General features: G+C 34.9%; 1 protein-coding gene across 2 annotated transcripts in view; it reads left to right on the top strand.

The window, feature by feature from the left end:
- The window catches only part of MALRD1 (MAM and LDL receptor class A domain containing 1), a 278,483-nt gene that overhangs the window by 187,572 nt on the left and 75,327 nt on the right, over positions 1 to 15,584 (top strand). For both annotated transcript variants that reach the window (XM_085318263.1, XM_085318262.1), the window contains 3 exons: positions 816 to 944; positions 4,054 to 4,206; positions 11,903 to 12,060. In XM_085318263.1, the coding sequence (XP_085174389.1) occupies positions 816 to 944; positions 4,054 to 4,206; positions 11,903 to 12,060 (440 nt within the window). The remainder of the gene's footprint in view (positions 1 to 815; positions 945 to 4,053; positions 4,207 to 11,902; positions 12,061 to 15,584) is intronic.

Raw genomic sequence — 15,584 nt, 5'->3', positions numbered from 1 at the left:
AAACATATTAGAATGAACAGAGTCAAAACGAATTCCTTTATCTCAGTGCACTGCTTGGAGCTCTAGAGTGAAAATCAGTCTTAGGTTATTGGGGGTACATTTTAAATGTTGCATTTGGGCCTTCCAAAACTGGTCCAACTACTGCTAACTGGAATTACATGCTCAATGAGCTGAACAGCTCAATGTGATTTATCTATGTTTCTTTATAGTCTGAAAGTTCATAGATGGTTGGATTTCCCTGCTTCCTATGCAGGTTACAAAGCAACTTTTATTTTTGGTCACTGTTTTTAGTCACTTGCAGAGGTGATCAAAAATTGCTGCTGTAAAACAGATTCTCAAATAGCATAAGAGGAGTTTCTGGATAGCTCAAACATTCTCTACAGAAGTTTCTCTGAACTTTGGGGGGGAAATTTTAAGTGTCTTATAAAGGCTTTAGAAGTTTATAGTACAAAAGTAAAATAATTTCTCACAGTTCAAAATAGTCTTACTTTCCAAGTGATATCCTCTATATTTATAACTAGAATAAAGTCTTTAGCCTGTCTGCTTTTAACAGCTCACAGATCCTATTTTATGGAATGTGCATAACAAATAAACTAGAGAAAGAGTCATGCTGATGCAATCCACCCTGGAAGTCTTGAGCAAGGGCCAGTACAGTAGTCTAGGCACGCATAATGCACCATTAGAAGAGTGGGACTAAATAACATCTGTTGGAAGCAGTAAATCACTAAGGTGATGGTATATAATGGCTAAACAAATAAAAACAAACATCTTCTGATTTAATCCCAATATTGATTTAAATGTCCTGTTGGTTTCAGTTGGAGAGAATCCAAGGGAATGCCCTGCACTCACTGATTTTGTATGCTGGAACAAGAATTGCGTAGCGTCTCAGTTTATTTGTGACTATAAGCCAGACTGTGAAGACCTGTCAGATGAAGCTGATTGTGGTAAGTATCTCTTTGTGTATTAATATAATCTCCAATTAAAATGATAATTTTAAATTCTGCAGCATGACCTAGGTGCATTCACATAGCTGCTCATGAGAAGACAATTTCAAACAGGTTGTTTGATCCCCCAACACAGAAAGCGTGACATTTTCAGATTCTTAGAGATATATACTGCATAAAAATATTTTTAAATGATTTAGTCATAAAAGTGTAGCATACACAAAACAAGTTAGAAAAAAAAAAGTTTTTTAAGGAGGAAAATCCATGGATTACAATACAAATTAATTCTTAGAAAAAATGTAAAATCCTTTACTAAGCTGAAAGCATTTTGAGCTGTCAAAATTGGATGAAAAAAATCCAAATAAGCAAATCAATGCACAGTAGCATTTAGATGCATTTCTGCTATAAAAAGTGACTATGTAAAAACAAGCCTGTCTTTTCCTTCAGATTAGCCCTGTCTCTGTGATCTTAGTTGTGTCACTGCTACATATTAATTGTTCTTTGCTCTTGCTGGTACTACAAAACTATCAAAATATAAAAAGGTGTGAGTTGGATTATTTTCTTACTGTTATACTATTATCCAGTCTGTTTATATTTTTGCAGTCCCAGTAAGAACTGAGACAAAATTTGCCTGCAGAAATTCTTTACTGATTCTGTTTGAGATGAAAGGACACAACTCAGGTTTTAATATCTGGATCAAGTTAACAGGTTTTACAATTTACTTTTGAAATTCAAAAGCAGTAAAACATTGTGTCCTTGCTCCTACTCTTGTTCTTTGTTTGTTTACAGTCATTTTCCAGACCAGACTTTTGGAGAAGGAAGACTAAATAGTCTATATAGTCTCTGTGTTGAATTCTTAATCTTGAAGCCACAGGGCCACATTCTGCTATATTTCAAGTGTGATCAAAATTTATTTTGATATACAGAGAAAGTAAATGCATCACATGCATCAATTGGATTGTATTGAAGTACACCACTGAAATGCACCAATACTTAGTGTTGCCTATAGCACATTCGTAATTATAAAGTAGAGCCTCTTAATCAGAAAGTCAAGATTTACTTAAGAAGCATGAGAACTTTACAGAATATAAACAATTGCTTCAGTCTAAATATGGAAACCTCTTTCAATCTTGTCTCTTGAGAAATAGGCAATAAGACTTCCTTAATCCCAAAAGAGAACAGAACAACCACAGGACAAGTCCTTCATATTTTCACCTGCCCCATGACAGGTACTCACTTGGCAAGGGACACATGTCCACAGTCTTCTCCTTTTCTCTCAGTTCAAGGTCCAAGCTGATTCACATTCTATTACAGTTTTATACCAGTGTAACTCCAAAGAAATCAATGGGCTATTATCCGCTCAGTAGCAATTCCTCTGTGCAGGACATACAATAGAGATTGGATAAAATGAATTGTATCCACATAGGTTGGTGGCTTTTTTTTTTCTTTTTCTTTTTAACAGACTCACAGAAATTACTTATTGTATGCTTCATTCCTATCCAGTCGGGCAGTCTTGTAAAATTTCCATTTTCTTTCAGAAACCCATTGGAAGTACTGAAGTGAAAAAACACACATGAAAGCAGTTTCAATTTTCATGAAATGTAGTCAATTATATACCCAGATTTGATTAATAGCTAACCTCAGTGTTGATGAACCGTCTAGAGGAGTGCTTGAATTATTGAAATAAAAGCAATTTTTCAGATAAATGGAACAATCCTTTCTCATAGCTTCTAAATAGATTCTGTTTGCATCCAAAATAAAAAGTACCCTTCAGGTACAGATATGTCAGGTAGCTTCATCAACTCTGTAAATACTATTCATAAATATTTATTATTAATTGCATTCTGAAGGCACTGTTAAGATATTAGAGTAAATTTTCTGAAGCCAAGCAAYCTATTATGAATAGCATTATAAAATCTAAATGCATTTGATCTTTGATCTTATTAGAACTATACAAGACAATTGTACTTGTTGAGATTCTAATTCCATTCTTTACAGTGCCTGTAGGTGAAGCCTTTTGGTGGTGGAGTTAGACTTTAAGTTTATTTAACCCTTTTAACACAACATCTGTATGGATAATCTGTGTCTTTATGTTCCATTTCATGATTCCCCAAAACCATTCTACAGATAGCACTAAGAATACAGAGTACTAAGAGTACAGAATCTTTTCATAGCAGGAGTGATGTTATATTATTCGCTGACACTTCTTCTAGACACTTTACTAGGGTAACATTTTTTTTTACAAAAAAGGAGGGAGCAGAGGTGACTCCTTTTTGTTTGCAAATATTGGTCACTTAAAAAGATTTTATGATAACTGCAAGTTTTTTTGCTAAGTAGAATAGTATCAGTTGTTCTATTAGCATCAAAGTAGAAAATAGAAAAAGAATTACTAAAATGTAATTATATCTACTCTTACTATGTATTCTTTTCATCTGTCTTTTATGCCTAGACAGTAATAGAATAAATAATTTTATGTTAATGTTAGAGCAAACCTCTAGATCAAGAAATACACTCTAAACGCTCAAATTCACTTGAGGTCCTGAAATAAAGTCACAGTCAGACTTGTTTCTAAAATGCACAACTGACTAACAAATCTAACAGTTTGTAAATTAGTCACAAAATCCTTTGACTGAGAAGTCCAGTCTTGTAGTTGCCTCTGTTCAGATTCCAACCTGCAAAATCAGAAATTTTGCTCTTGGAAAATTCAGCTCTTGAATATGACAGTGTATAATTACTTTTCCAAAGTCACTTGAAAAATCAGGGACAGATCTAGAAATACAAAGTTTATCACTGATCTTCTGAACTCAGTCTAGTATCCTAATCACTATTCTCTCTTTTCATAAAAATCGGATTCATACAGAACCCTCATAAGAGTAATCTAATATATGTTCATGAAAAATATTTTACTAGCCAGTTTGTTGGGAACTTTCTGACTATTCACCTTGAATAATAACCAAAATTGAAGTCATCTATGTCCTGAAGACTTACATAGGCATATATCTGTAACAACAGAGCCAGAGAGGATCCTTTTCATTATGCAAGATATGTTCATTATATTCTTTTATATTTGAGAGCTGAGATGCTAATTTATTTCTTGCTGTATTTTCAGGTTACTATACAAGTATTCCTGGAAGCTGCAACTTTGAGTCACAAGAATGGACCACTGCATGTGGATTAACACAAGATTCTAGTGATGATTTTGACTGGAATATTAACAGTGCTGTCACTGGACAAACAGGTCCTGATGCTGACCATACACCAGGTATTAGAATATGTTCTACATCAGCATCGGGAAAATGAAATATTCACTGACTTCTAAAAACCATGAGACTATTCTCATTTTAGTATGAGAATTTAGTAGATTAGTATAAAAACAAATGGCAGATCTTGATGTGATCAGTTGAGCTTACTGTGTATAAAGGCAAATGATAATGAACAATTAGCACAGTTCATGAAGCTGATTGCAACATTTAAAGATCCAACAAGCATTTATAATATACTCTTTTATATTAAAATTACAATAGAGGATAGATATCACAAAAAAGCCATGCAGAAATGTACTGAATGTTTTTATGTATYGAGTCTTGTCATTTATGCTAACTGGTAGGTAGTTTTGTCTGAATATGACAATAAACAGCCTGGTAGAGTAGCCTATTATCAACCTTTCTAATCATTGCTTCAGCAATAGTGTGATTTTATAGATTGCTCTTTTCAAAGTGGTCCTGATTATATCATTCTTTATACTCCACTTTAGCTTGTGCATTTATTTAGTCATTTCCTAGACAATGAGCTGCTAAATATAAAGATACTAATTAATCACCACATCTGGGAAGCAACAGACCTCTTTCTAAAATAGCATGGCATATTATACAAATGCACTAACTGTTTGCAAGTCCACATAACTGTTATCAATTAGAAGTCTATTTAAAAACTTTTTTACAACTACAGAAATGAAAATTTTAATACAGTAAAGAGGATATATTTGGTGATAATTATGGGTCACTAAGATGGTATTAGGTCTTGCCCAGACATGCTGTAACAGTGAATCCACGCACTGCTGAATGGCAGCACAGATTTGGATGAACAGAGGTACAAATAACAGTATTTTAGCTACCCACTTCTCATTCATTTATCTAAGCACACAATGTACAGTTTATGTTTAGAAGCAACTTGAATGAGACTCTCTGATAACCCTGGCTGTGCTGTAGTCAATCTCTGGAAAGCCTTCTTGCGTTGTAGGTGTGTTTATGGGCAGCTCCACAAAGGTACTAGCTTTCTGTTTCTGCTGTGAGCTTGAACCCACATGAACCCACATTTGTGACTTGCTGCTATTAAGATATTGTGCTGACTGCTAGCTATATTTAGCAACAGCCTATATTGTCTATAATTACATCTTTCCCACAAGAATTTTGCAATAAAAATACAAGAAGGTTCCCYGTAGTAATAGAAAGGCGCTACACATTCTGTGCATGTGTAGGTGGAGTGTTATGAGTAAGGGAAACAGAGCAGGCCAGGCCTCAGCACTTTGGTTTTTAATGTTTCATACAAAAGAAAGGAAGTTAAAGGAACAGATTTCCCAGTTCTTATTCTATTTCATGTYTAGGTCTGTGAAAGGATGCTTTCCAGTGCAAGTTGCCTTGATAAAATCCCTGGGGTGCAGCATTATTGAATTACCAGGATAATATATAATTGCCGATTTTCTTCTTTTAGTTATTTTTTCCAAATTCAGATTGAAATGGAATATTTTCTGTGTTCTATCTTTAAAGAAGTTCTACAGCTAGTGCAAACCAAGTGGCTTTTAAAGCTTAGAATGGGCTGATTGTTGACATTTTTATGTCATTTAACCCTAACTGATGTTCTAGAACGAGCTCTTCTGAGAACCCTGCTTAACTTTTGGTTATCTTTCCTTCTCCCAATCCCACCACTGCATTTTTCTCACCTATCGGTAGTATTTTGCTTGCTTCTTACAAAATTCACTAGATTCAAGTGGAATATGAACACTTGTGTGTCAGGCCCTGATACTGTTGGTATCTGTAAGAGTTACTGCAGTATGGACRATAAATTTACTCTGTATAGAAAGTCTAACTGCAAGAATTGAATTCTCTGAAAATTTAACTGGCCATGATAGTGCTCTGCTCCTTGTCAGTGTTTGAATAATCTACTTTTCTTGAAGTTTGGTATCATCCTGATGACGCAATCATACACTGGTCCTTAAAGGATGACCAAATAACTGCATTTGTGAACATGTGTGGTACCCTAAGGTTCATTATTAAGACGTTGATATAACTTCTCTCCCTGCCATTGGCTAGACACAAATCTTAATGCAGAAGGTATATTTCCTGTATTAGCATGACTCAACAAGATGTTACAGCCATACTGYTACCAGGATCCTATTGACTGCTACAAGAACAAAATGTATTGACAGGCAATTACACTTATCTGTGTTAGGCAGACAGCAGGCTGTAATGCTACAGGAGAATTTAATTTTCTTCATAAATGTACTAATCTTTTTTCAAAAAGGGCTTAGCTTTCTTTTCCAGAAGCTTGTTCCAGAATCTTACTGCTTTAATRGTTAGGAGCCCTCTTCTAATTTCCAGCCAATTAATTTTAAATATTAACTTGAAAAATAATGAAAAATAATTAYTGCTTAATGTAGAAGGTGTCAATATCTACTGTCTTTCTCTTAAATATGTGACCATCATTATCTCCATATTTTGACTGCTTTTGGTATTTTAAGTTTCTGAAAAGAGCAAAAAGGAACATCTCACCACAGAGTGGATGTAACAGTTTCTGTCCTATGTATTTATCCTCCTTTTCCTTTGGAGGATCCTGCACCCGGTGCAGGAACTGCTCACCTGATCATGAGAGAACTGCTTATCTGCCACAAATCACAGTTTGTCATTTTCAGGGAAACAAATATCCTTCTAGCTTGTGTTGCTATTCCAGACAGTAAATGTTGCAGTTCAGTACCTTTCCTCCTAGAAAGGGATAAACAGGTAGAAACCATCCAGCCCTCCCAGGCAAAATGAGTTCTAACACTTTGCTTTTCAGGGATATTTTGCGTGCTTTTCGATTTCAGTTCCTCTCATTTAATTGGTTCTTCTTTACTTCTGTGAAATAATCCAGCAGTCATAATAAAAATAAAGCTAATAAAAAGAAGAAAAACAAAAACAAAATTAGAGCAAAAGTGTCTGCAAAATTACCTAAATTTGTAAGTTACTTGTAAATTAACTGAGCAAGAAATATTCAGCTTAGCTACAGARGAAAGGAATCACTCATCAGAATTGCCAGCAGTCTAGATGCTGACTCCCTGTAATGTCCAGGAATATCTGTTCCAGCCCCTTCCTGACCCAAAGCYCATCCCTTCATATCCCAAATTCACTGCTCTAGTTACCAAATGTATACATTCATGGCACAGCTCATGCRTCCAATTACAGCAATATAATGAAGTCAGTGATGTTATCTCAACTTTTTATACTAAGTATATTGACACAACTTTGTGTGGAGAATTCTTATGTTGCCTCATCTTGCACAAACTAAATTAAGATGATTAATTTCAGATGGAGAGAATTGTTCATATGCAAAATTTTGCACCAGGTTAATGAAGCTAACATATTGCATTGGTACGCTCTCCAGGAGATGATAGGCCCTACAATTTGAATACAAAGGCTTTGAGTAATGAATAACAACTGTTTCATCTACTTAAGCTTCTACAGCCTGCCAGAATGTAGCTTAATGTAGTCTCACCTTAAAATTTTTCCTTTCTATATATATATCCTTCTCATATCATTCTTCCCTGCTGAAAACCAAAATACTTTCAAACTTTTGCCACAATATCCATGAGCTATTTAAATATTTAGAGGACAGTGTTGATCAAGTTCAAAACATTTCAACCTCAAAAACTTTTGCTAAATGCCAAAGCAAATTTATTTAACACCTACCATGTTGTGAGCCAGGCACTTCAGTTTTCCATTTTTCTGGGCAGTATGCAAACATTCTATTTATGAGAAATATGGTATATCCTTGTCACCATAATCTTTCAGATAGCTTTTTCTCACCTGGGGAAGTTTATGTGTAATATTTTTTGAAAAACCTTGAGGCATAACATGATACCCAGACAATATAACTTTAAAACATCATCTTGAATAATGTCRCTGCAAAGACAGCACAAGAAACTAAGAACATTTCCATGATAGTCATTACAATTTGCAAATTGTCCAAATTCAGAGTAAGTAACAGTCATACATTTCCTCAGATTGAGATCCAAACTTTGTAAGTCTCACTCTGAACAAGTGGTCATTTGCAGGTCTGCAAAAGTAGCATATTGGATAGCAATTTGAAAACCCATTACATAGCTTTACTTTATGAGTGAAAGATCTAAAATTGCAATTATTTTTAGGTATAAATAAATGTAGCTCATTTCATATGGGAAATAACTGYTGATATTTTGACCACAGCCTAAGTGAATCCTGAAGTAACAAAACAGTGAGCAGCTTTCTCTTTTTGCTTTCTTCAAAAGTCTTTTTTGCAACCTTATTACTAATAATTGCCAGATCAGTTTTTCAGGGCTCAAGGTATGTGTCAAAATAAATAATAAAGAAACAAATATGTAATCAGCTAAAATTCTGACAAAGGTTTTACTGGATCTTTAAATAGCAAATTCATCTTTGCTGTATGTTAGTTAATTGCTATATTTGCAACAGCTCTCTGATTTCCACCTCCTTTACTTGCTGAGAAGTGAAAATCAGTGTTCATTGGTACTCTTTTCTGCAGGGATTCTCTCTTTCAGTACCTTGTACACAGGGGTGTCAGTTATAGTTAGGTTCTTCTGGTGCCATCCCGAGTAATTCTAAAAAAGAATGTTTCCACTGGTTAGAGTTAGGCTCACCTACACGAGACTAGCCTATAATCTGTTGGTTCAAGGCTCATTCAATATGTAGAAGATCCAATAACTTGTCAGTGCAAAAGTGGTCATGGAATAGTTAAAACAAGCATCTGAACATCTTATATTTTCATGTTATTTTTGCATGTTTCTCAAACTGGTTTCCAAACTGAGAAAACTTCTGGATTAATATTTTTGTTCTAACACAAAAGTTTTGTGAAGATGGAAAAGTTGTAGGGCAAGGAAATCATTTGCTTTCTAGCTTCAATAAAAAGGCTGCCAGCTAGGAGGCTATCAATAGTCTGGCAGAAAATTTAGCTCTCATGCCTTTGCATTTGATGCTTATACACAGTTATAATAATTTGTTAATACTGGGAAAAGCAAAGTTTTAGAAATCAAGCTGGGTCCATCACTATCTCGTTTGCTCCGTCAATATTCATTCTGTTTCCAGACTAGTGATTAGCTTATCAAATGTCTCTTGTGTGTCTTTACCAAAACCGTTGTGGGTTCTAGTCTCTTTAGAGTCATGCTTTTTATTAAAAACRACCTCTAAATCATACCCCTTGCTGCTCACAAACTTGCATGCTAAAATTACTGTACTTCAGTGCAAAATGATATTTGGGAAACTTCACATTGCAGACCATAGGAAACTTGACTCCTAAATTCAGCTTCCAGAGTAAATGAGTTCAAGCATTCAAACAAGCATAACCAAGTACAGTGTGGGTGGGCAAGCCCCAGYTTTATTTTGAAGTGTTGGAAAATTTATTGCCCTAAGAAAGAGAAGGTGATTTAGTGTGGATGCATAGGCCACACAAATCCATCCATAATTTAATTCAAAATCTCCTTCCAAGAGAATTGCCATCTTCTTTACAAAATATTCATTAASATCTATTAATAAGACAAAGCAAAAAATTGCCTGAAATTGGTCTAATCTGCAAGGAACCAATCTTTTTTGGATATACCATTTGTTTATCAGCTATTTACAGAAAAGCTTAGAAGAGTTCATATGGGGCTGGCCAGACTACTTTTATGATTCTGTACATGTTTTATGTCCAGTGTCTCTGAAAAGAAGWGTTAGGATACATTCTTTAGATCAAAAAATTCTGAACTTTTTCCTCCTGAGGAGACTAAGCCTGACCTTCTTCAACACTGTCACCAGGAAAAAAAAAATCTCTTATCTGAACAATTGAGCTATTTTAAAAGGTTGAAAATAMGGTTTTGAAAGAGTTTTCTTAATCAAAAGTTCTTTCTGAAATAAAGCTTAGTAAGTAGGCTTATAATTCTATTATAYGCACAATTACCAATATGTACCATTATTTCATATATATTTATGGAATTAAAGGGCAGAGAGAACTGATTGGCTGACTTTCTGAATACTATTAAATTTGACCAGTTTATTCTGTATTTCGTTTATCAAACTATGTTCGTCTAAAATGTCCTCCAGCAGGATAGTCTAGGTTTGATATTTTCAAGAGAAAAAAATGAATCACTTTCCTCGTTGGTGGTTAACATGTTTAGTCACATTAATTATGAGCATTTTTAATAAACAAAAAAACCCAAGTGTTAAAACTTCATTTGAATTAGTCTGCCTATTCCTTTTAGTCGTTGCTTTTTGTTATCCTTTACGTTGACAGATTATTCTTTACTGGAAAGATACATAAAATAATCATATTAATTCTTAGTTTTCCTTCTGATATACTAAACTGGTTTATCTCATTCTGTGAGATATCAAGACCTAGGATTTTCCCAACCTTTGATTTTTTGTTTTTTTTTTTTTTTTTTTAAATGTGGTCACTAAAATGTAGGTATAGTATTTCAGTACTGGGATGCACTGCATCCCTTCAAGCCCTCCTCACACACACATGCTAAGCACAGCTCCTCATGAAGTCCACAACACAGGTGGGACACTCATCCCTCTCATGAGCTGGGATGTCTACCAGGAAGACCATCCTTCTGCATTTCAGAGTAAAGACTGCCTGTGTGTTCAAAACTAGAGCCTACCCCACCACAACAGAACCGCTTGAATGGGCTACCATGAATGAAGTGCCCTCTAGCTTCCTACCCATTGACTTAGATTAAAAAAAAAGTGTTCTACCTTCTTCTTTTGGCATAGCCAGTCAAGCCATATCAAGAAAAATTACCAGGCTACCCAAGTCTGCAATGACTTCAGCAGCTACCTGCAGTAGCCCTTGGCAGCTGGCATAGGTGAAGCTGACTTGTGCTGTTTTGTCTGTTGAAGCCTACCATATTAGTGCCACAGGTGCTTTGCATTTGATCCTCACCAACAGCATGYACATGTCCAGCCAGCTGCACCACTCTTGAGCAGGTCTTAGTGCTGCTCTCAGTCTATAGTGAGTAGAAAACAACCCACCGTTACAAAAGCAGAGGAAGTCCTGGCAGGAGTGCACTTAGATAGAAACACACACCTTAGAGAGAGAGAGATTGAAAAAAAAATGGCTTCTCCAAATTGCAAAATTGCAGTCTCTCCAGCAAGGTCAAGCAAAGACTCAGCCGTTGTGAAGCCTGCTCTTTGTAAAGGACTGGGAAGTTCACCTAAAGCTTTGTTTGAAAGCCTGCGTGCTGCCTGGAGATGACTTGAGTTCTCCAAAGAACAGTAGGAAACATAGGAAACATGAATGTCCTGGACTACATACAGGCCTTCAGGGCTCAGGTGTGGTACCCACTGCCATGCTCCAAGACCAGGAATTTTCCTGGGTAACAGCAAACCAGTAAAGGTGCTCCATGCTCCTGCAATGCCAGACTTCAAACTGATCGTTAGAATTTGTGAGTGTGCACATTTGTGTCCACAGTGTTTTAAAATTCTTATTCAAACACGAATCAAGTAGTTAMATAATGATAAAAAGGAAATTTGATCTGTGAGGAAGGTTATATGAATATTCTACACAAAAAACATAGAAACAGGCAAAGCGTTAACATCGAAGATATCTGTACAATCAGAGTTGGGTATTTGTATGTGGTTACAGGTAACAATATCTGCATGTTCAAAAGTGCATCTTATACTCTAAAGCATGTAGTAGCGTTGAAAAACTGTATGTTTTTTAATCTTTTTACTAAGGTAAAGGTTGGCATTTTTTGTATGCWAACTCATCTGCCCAGAAGGAAGGAAACAGAGCAAGGATAATTACTACCAAATTCTTCCCTGCCAGCCTTGGSATCTGTAGAGTTCGGTTCTGGTTCYGGCTATTCGCTTCTAAGCAAACAGGAGTCTTAAAGGTAAGAGAAAAAGCACTTCCATTCARTCATCCCAGAGTAACATTTGCATTTCCTTGTCTAGAATGATCTAACTCTCAAAGGTAATATTAGCTGTACTTCATCACAACTTCGCTGCTGCTTACACCCGTGTATATTTTTTTTCCTGATCAGATCAATGATGACAATTCTGTTCTAGTCCAAGTTTCACTGGAAATTATTTTAGTACATATCTAAGAGTCAGCATAGCATATTTCTGTGCCATAAGACTATCATACTTAAATTTACTGAATATTAGCATATTTATTCTATCATTTAATACCAAATAAAGGAAATTTACAATATAAAGGACAAAAATATGAAATATTTTAAAAGAAAAGAAAGGTTTTAAACATCTTTATGTCACCATATACTGAGAGTGTATTARAATAACAGGAAACAAAGCATTTACCCACATGAACAATTACAGGTCAAGCTTCCATGAAATTGTCTTCCTGATGTTTTCTAAGCCTCCTTACTGCGCCCACTTTTAAATTGTTAAGCCTCTAACAAAAGCCCAAGCAGTGATATGAGCCATTGGCAAACAACTCATTTGTTTTACCTCTAGCACCTAATTCATTGATATTACGAGCACTGCCATAAAACAAATCAATAATAAAAAAGAATATTTGATATTACCTGAGGTTGTATAATCAGATATATACTTTATTTATATTCAGTGAATAAATATGCTCAAAAATGTATGCCTCCCAAAGAAATTTCAGTTATTTAATATGAATTTTTAAGTATTTATACAGAAATGTTGTAATCTTATTATTTGAATATAGCTTTTAAAATACTGTGCCATATCTTCAAGCCCATTCTTCCCAATTTACATTACTTACTCCTCCATATACACAGACTTTGCAGGTTAAGATTAAAAAGACAAAACACTAGGTTTTGTCTTCCAGATTAAATTGAAGTAAAAAGTAAATAGTGATTACTTTTGGATCATTTAGTAACTTAAATACTCTGAGACTAGCTATGGAAGATTTGTTTAAGTCAAGTAGAATCACAGAATCAGTAAGGTTGGAAGGGACCTCTGGAGATCATCTAGTTCAACCCCCCTGCTCAAGCAGGGTCACCTAGAGCATGTTAGACAAGGTTGCGTCCAGACGGGCCTTGAAGAKCTCCAGAGAAGGAGACTCCACAACCTCTCTGGGCAACCTGGTCCAGTGCTTTATCACTCACAGTGAAGAAATTCCCCCTCATAAGTATCCTGGACATTACAGCATGCAGAATGAATATTTTTATCAAGTATATTTTAAATGCGTGAAGTTTACAATCATTATGAACACTTAGAATTAGTTAATAAGTAAAAATATGTAGCTTATGTATGGAATTAGTAGGTAGACAGCCAAATAAAGCCTGCTTTTTTTCTTCTTCTTCTTTCAAATAGACTAGATTTGTTAACTCTCATTATCTTCAGTTTCACAAAGAGATCCGTAAGGAAATTTCTTAATTCAGCATAAAAAAAAAAATAAAAAAAAATAAAAGTTCCATGTTTATCTCTTTGCAAAATGAGCTGCTTATGGAGACACATATAGCAAACTGAAGTAGTCCACAGGAAATTACAGATCTGCCATAGACTCAGTTGATCCTTTGGGGTGTTTTACTTTTTGCTATGAAACTAATAATCTATTTCAGCAGCAACTGTTGTAGATATTTYATCAAGAATCTAAATGAAATGTAATCATTTGAGAAAAAAATAAGAACAAAAAAAAGCCCACATTTAAAAAAAAAAACCCAACAGAAAAAAAAAAAAAAATTTAAAAAAAAAAACCCAACAGCTTAGTGAGGATTTTTGCTCCGGTTGCAATGGAGGAGAAAATAGGCAAACTGTTAGAAAACTTGAATAATGTGCTAGAATACAACAATGTCAATACAAAAGCTGATGTTATAGCTATTTTCTGAAATGTAGCTATCTGAAATATTCCTGTCAGGTCTGAATTCAAAAACAGAGACTCAGAGATAGAATATACTCAGACATGGGTAATTAGAATGACCAAAGGCATGAAAAATCTGTAAAGAGAAAGGTAAAAAAGAAGGATGTCATGGTATAGGAAGTAGGCACAGTAGAACAACACAAAATGATGGGGGGTTTTACAGAAAAAAAAGAAAAAAAAGAAAGAAAGAAAAGAAAAAATAAAAAGGTGAGGAGACTGGCCTTCTTTCCCCCAAAGGGAGAATAGTCACTGAGAGTAGAAAGGGAAGAATTAGAGTGCTTCTGTATTCACAATGCATACTTCACTCACAGAATGTTATTACCATAACCTTTATAATTTGTTTATAGGTAAACTAAGCATTGGATATTATTATTTTTAAAAAGTATACAATGCTTACAACAACTCTTGCATTAAATAGAAGGGATTGTATTTAAAAGAGATCTGAATACTGATACTTCAAGATATCTGCCAACTATTAGCCAACAATCAAGTTATTTTGTAATTATTTAGTACAAAAAATTTAGCTTTTCTTATGAGTATTTGGTAACAGCCTTTGAGAGGATCTAATTACAGCACTAATTACAGGACTAGTCTGAGGTATTAATATGCTCTGAACAAGAGTAGCACCAAATATAAATATTTTTATTATGTTATGGTACAATTGTAAAAAAAAAATGCATTTACCTTTTGATGGCTAGTTGTATTTAAAGACAGCAGGAGAGAAGTTGCAGCACGAAATTGAGTTTATTTTAACATTTGTTCAATTCCGGTGTAGACCCTGTTGGTCATCTGTATGGAGAGATGGAAAGTATTCACCTTTCATACAGCTTCAGCATTCCTTCTCTGTAGGTTCACTTCAGCAGTTTGTMATAAACTGAAGAATTAAAACTAAAATTAGTTCTTGATGTGGTGGTATAATTCTAACACATTCCTGCCTTGATGTTTTTTAACGCTAACAGAAATTGCTATGAACTGAGGTGCAGGAATACTAAATATGACTAAATTTTTATTGCTTATAATTCATTTTTAAAGAAATAAAGAGAAAAGAGGTAGATAGCAACTCTTTAAAGTGCTTTTCTAATGTGACAGTAAATTGTAACACAACTTTTCTAATTTATTTGTGGCATTTAGAGAAATAAATTCCAGTCTGCCTCTGGTGTCCTTCAGCCCAAGAAAGATGTGTAATGACAGAGTCGTTGGGAGCTTTTCTCAGCTGATACTAGCGCACGGTGCCTAGTAAATTCGAAGTATGGGACAAGATTCTCCTGTGTTCTTGGCTGGTGGTTAAAGAGTAAAGGGTGAGAAGGAAGGGAGAATATACCCTTTACTACGCAGCCTTCAGATCTGCATTGGCTTCTTGGTTATAAATCAGTTAGTTAACCTTCCAGATGGAATATAGTACCTTCCAGCATGCCAATAGTTAGAGTCAAGGAAGATCAGGAAAATACTATGTTCTCTTGAAGAGTCATCATGAGGGCATAGAATAACCACATGCTGACTAAACATGGTGACTAAACATAAAATAACATTTAATATTCCCTGATGTTCAAAAGGAAATACATT

The sequence above is a fragment of the Rhea americana genome, unplaced genomic scaffold, assembly GCF_003343005.1.
Source record: "Rhea americana isolate MKP2758 unplaced genomic scaffold, rheAme1 scaffold_53, whole genome shotgun sequence".
In the NCBI taxonomy this organism is placed as follows: Eukaryota; Metazoa; Chordata; class Aves; order Rheiformes; family Rheidae; genus Rhea; species Rhea americana.
The sequence above is the reverse complement of the archived record's forward strand: the minus strand, read 5'-3'. Positions and strand labels throughout refer to the sequence as shown.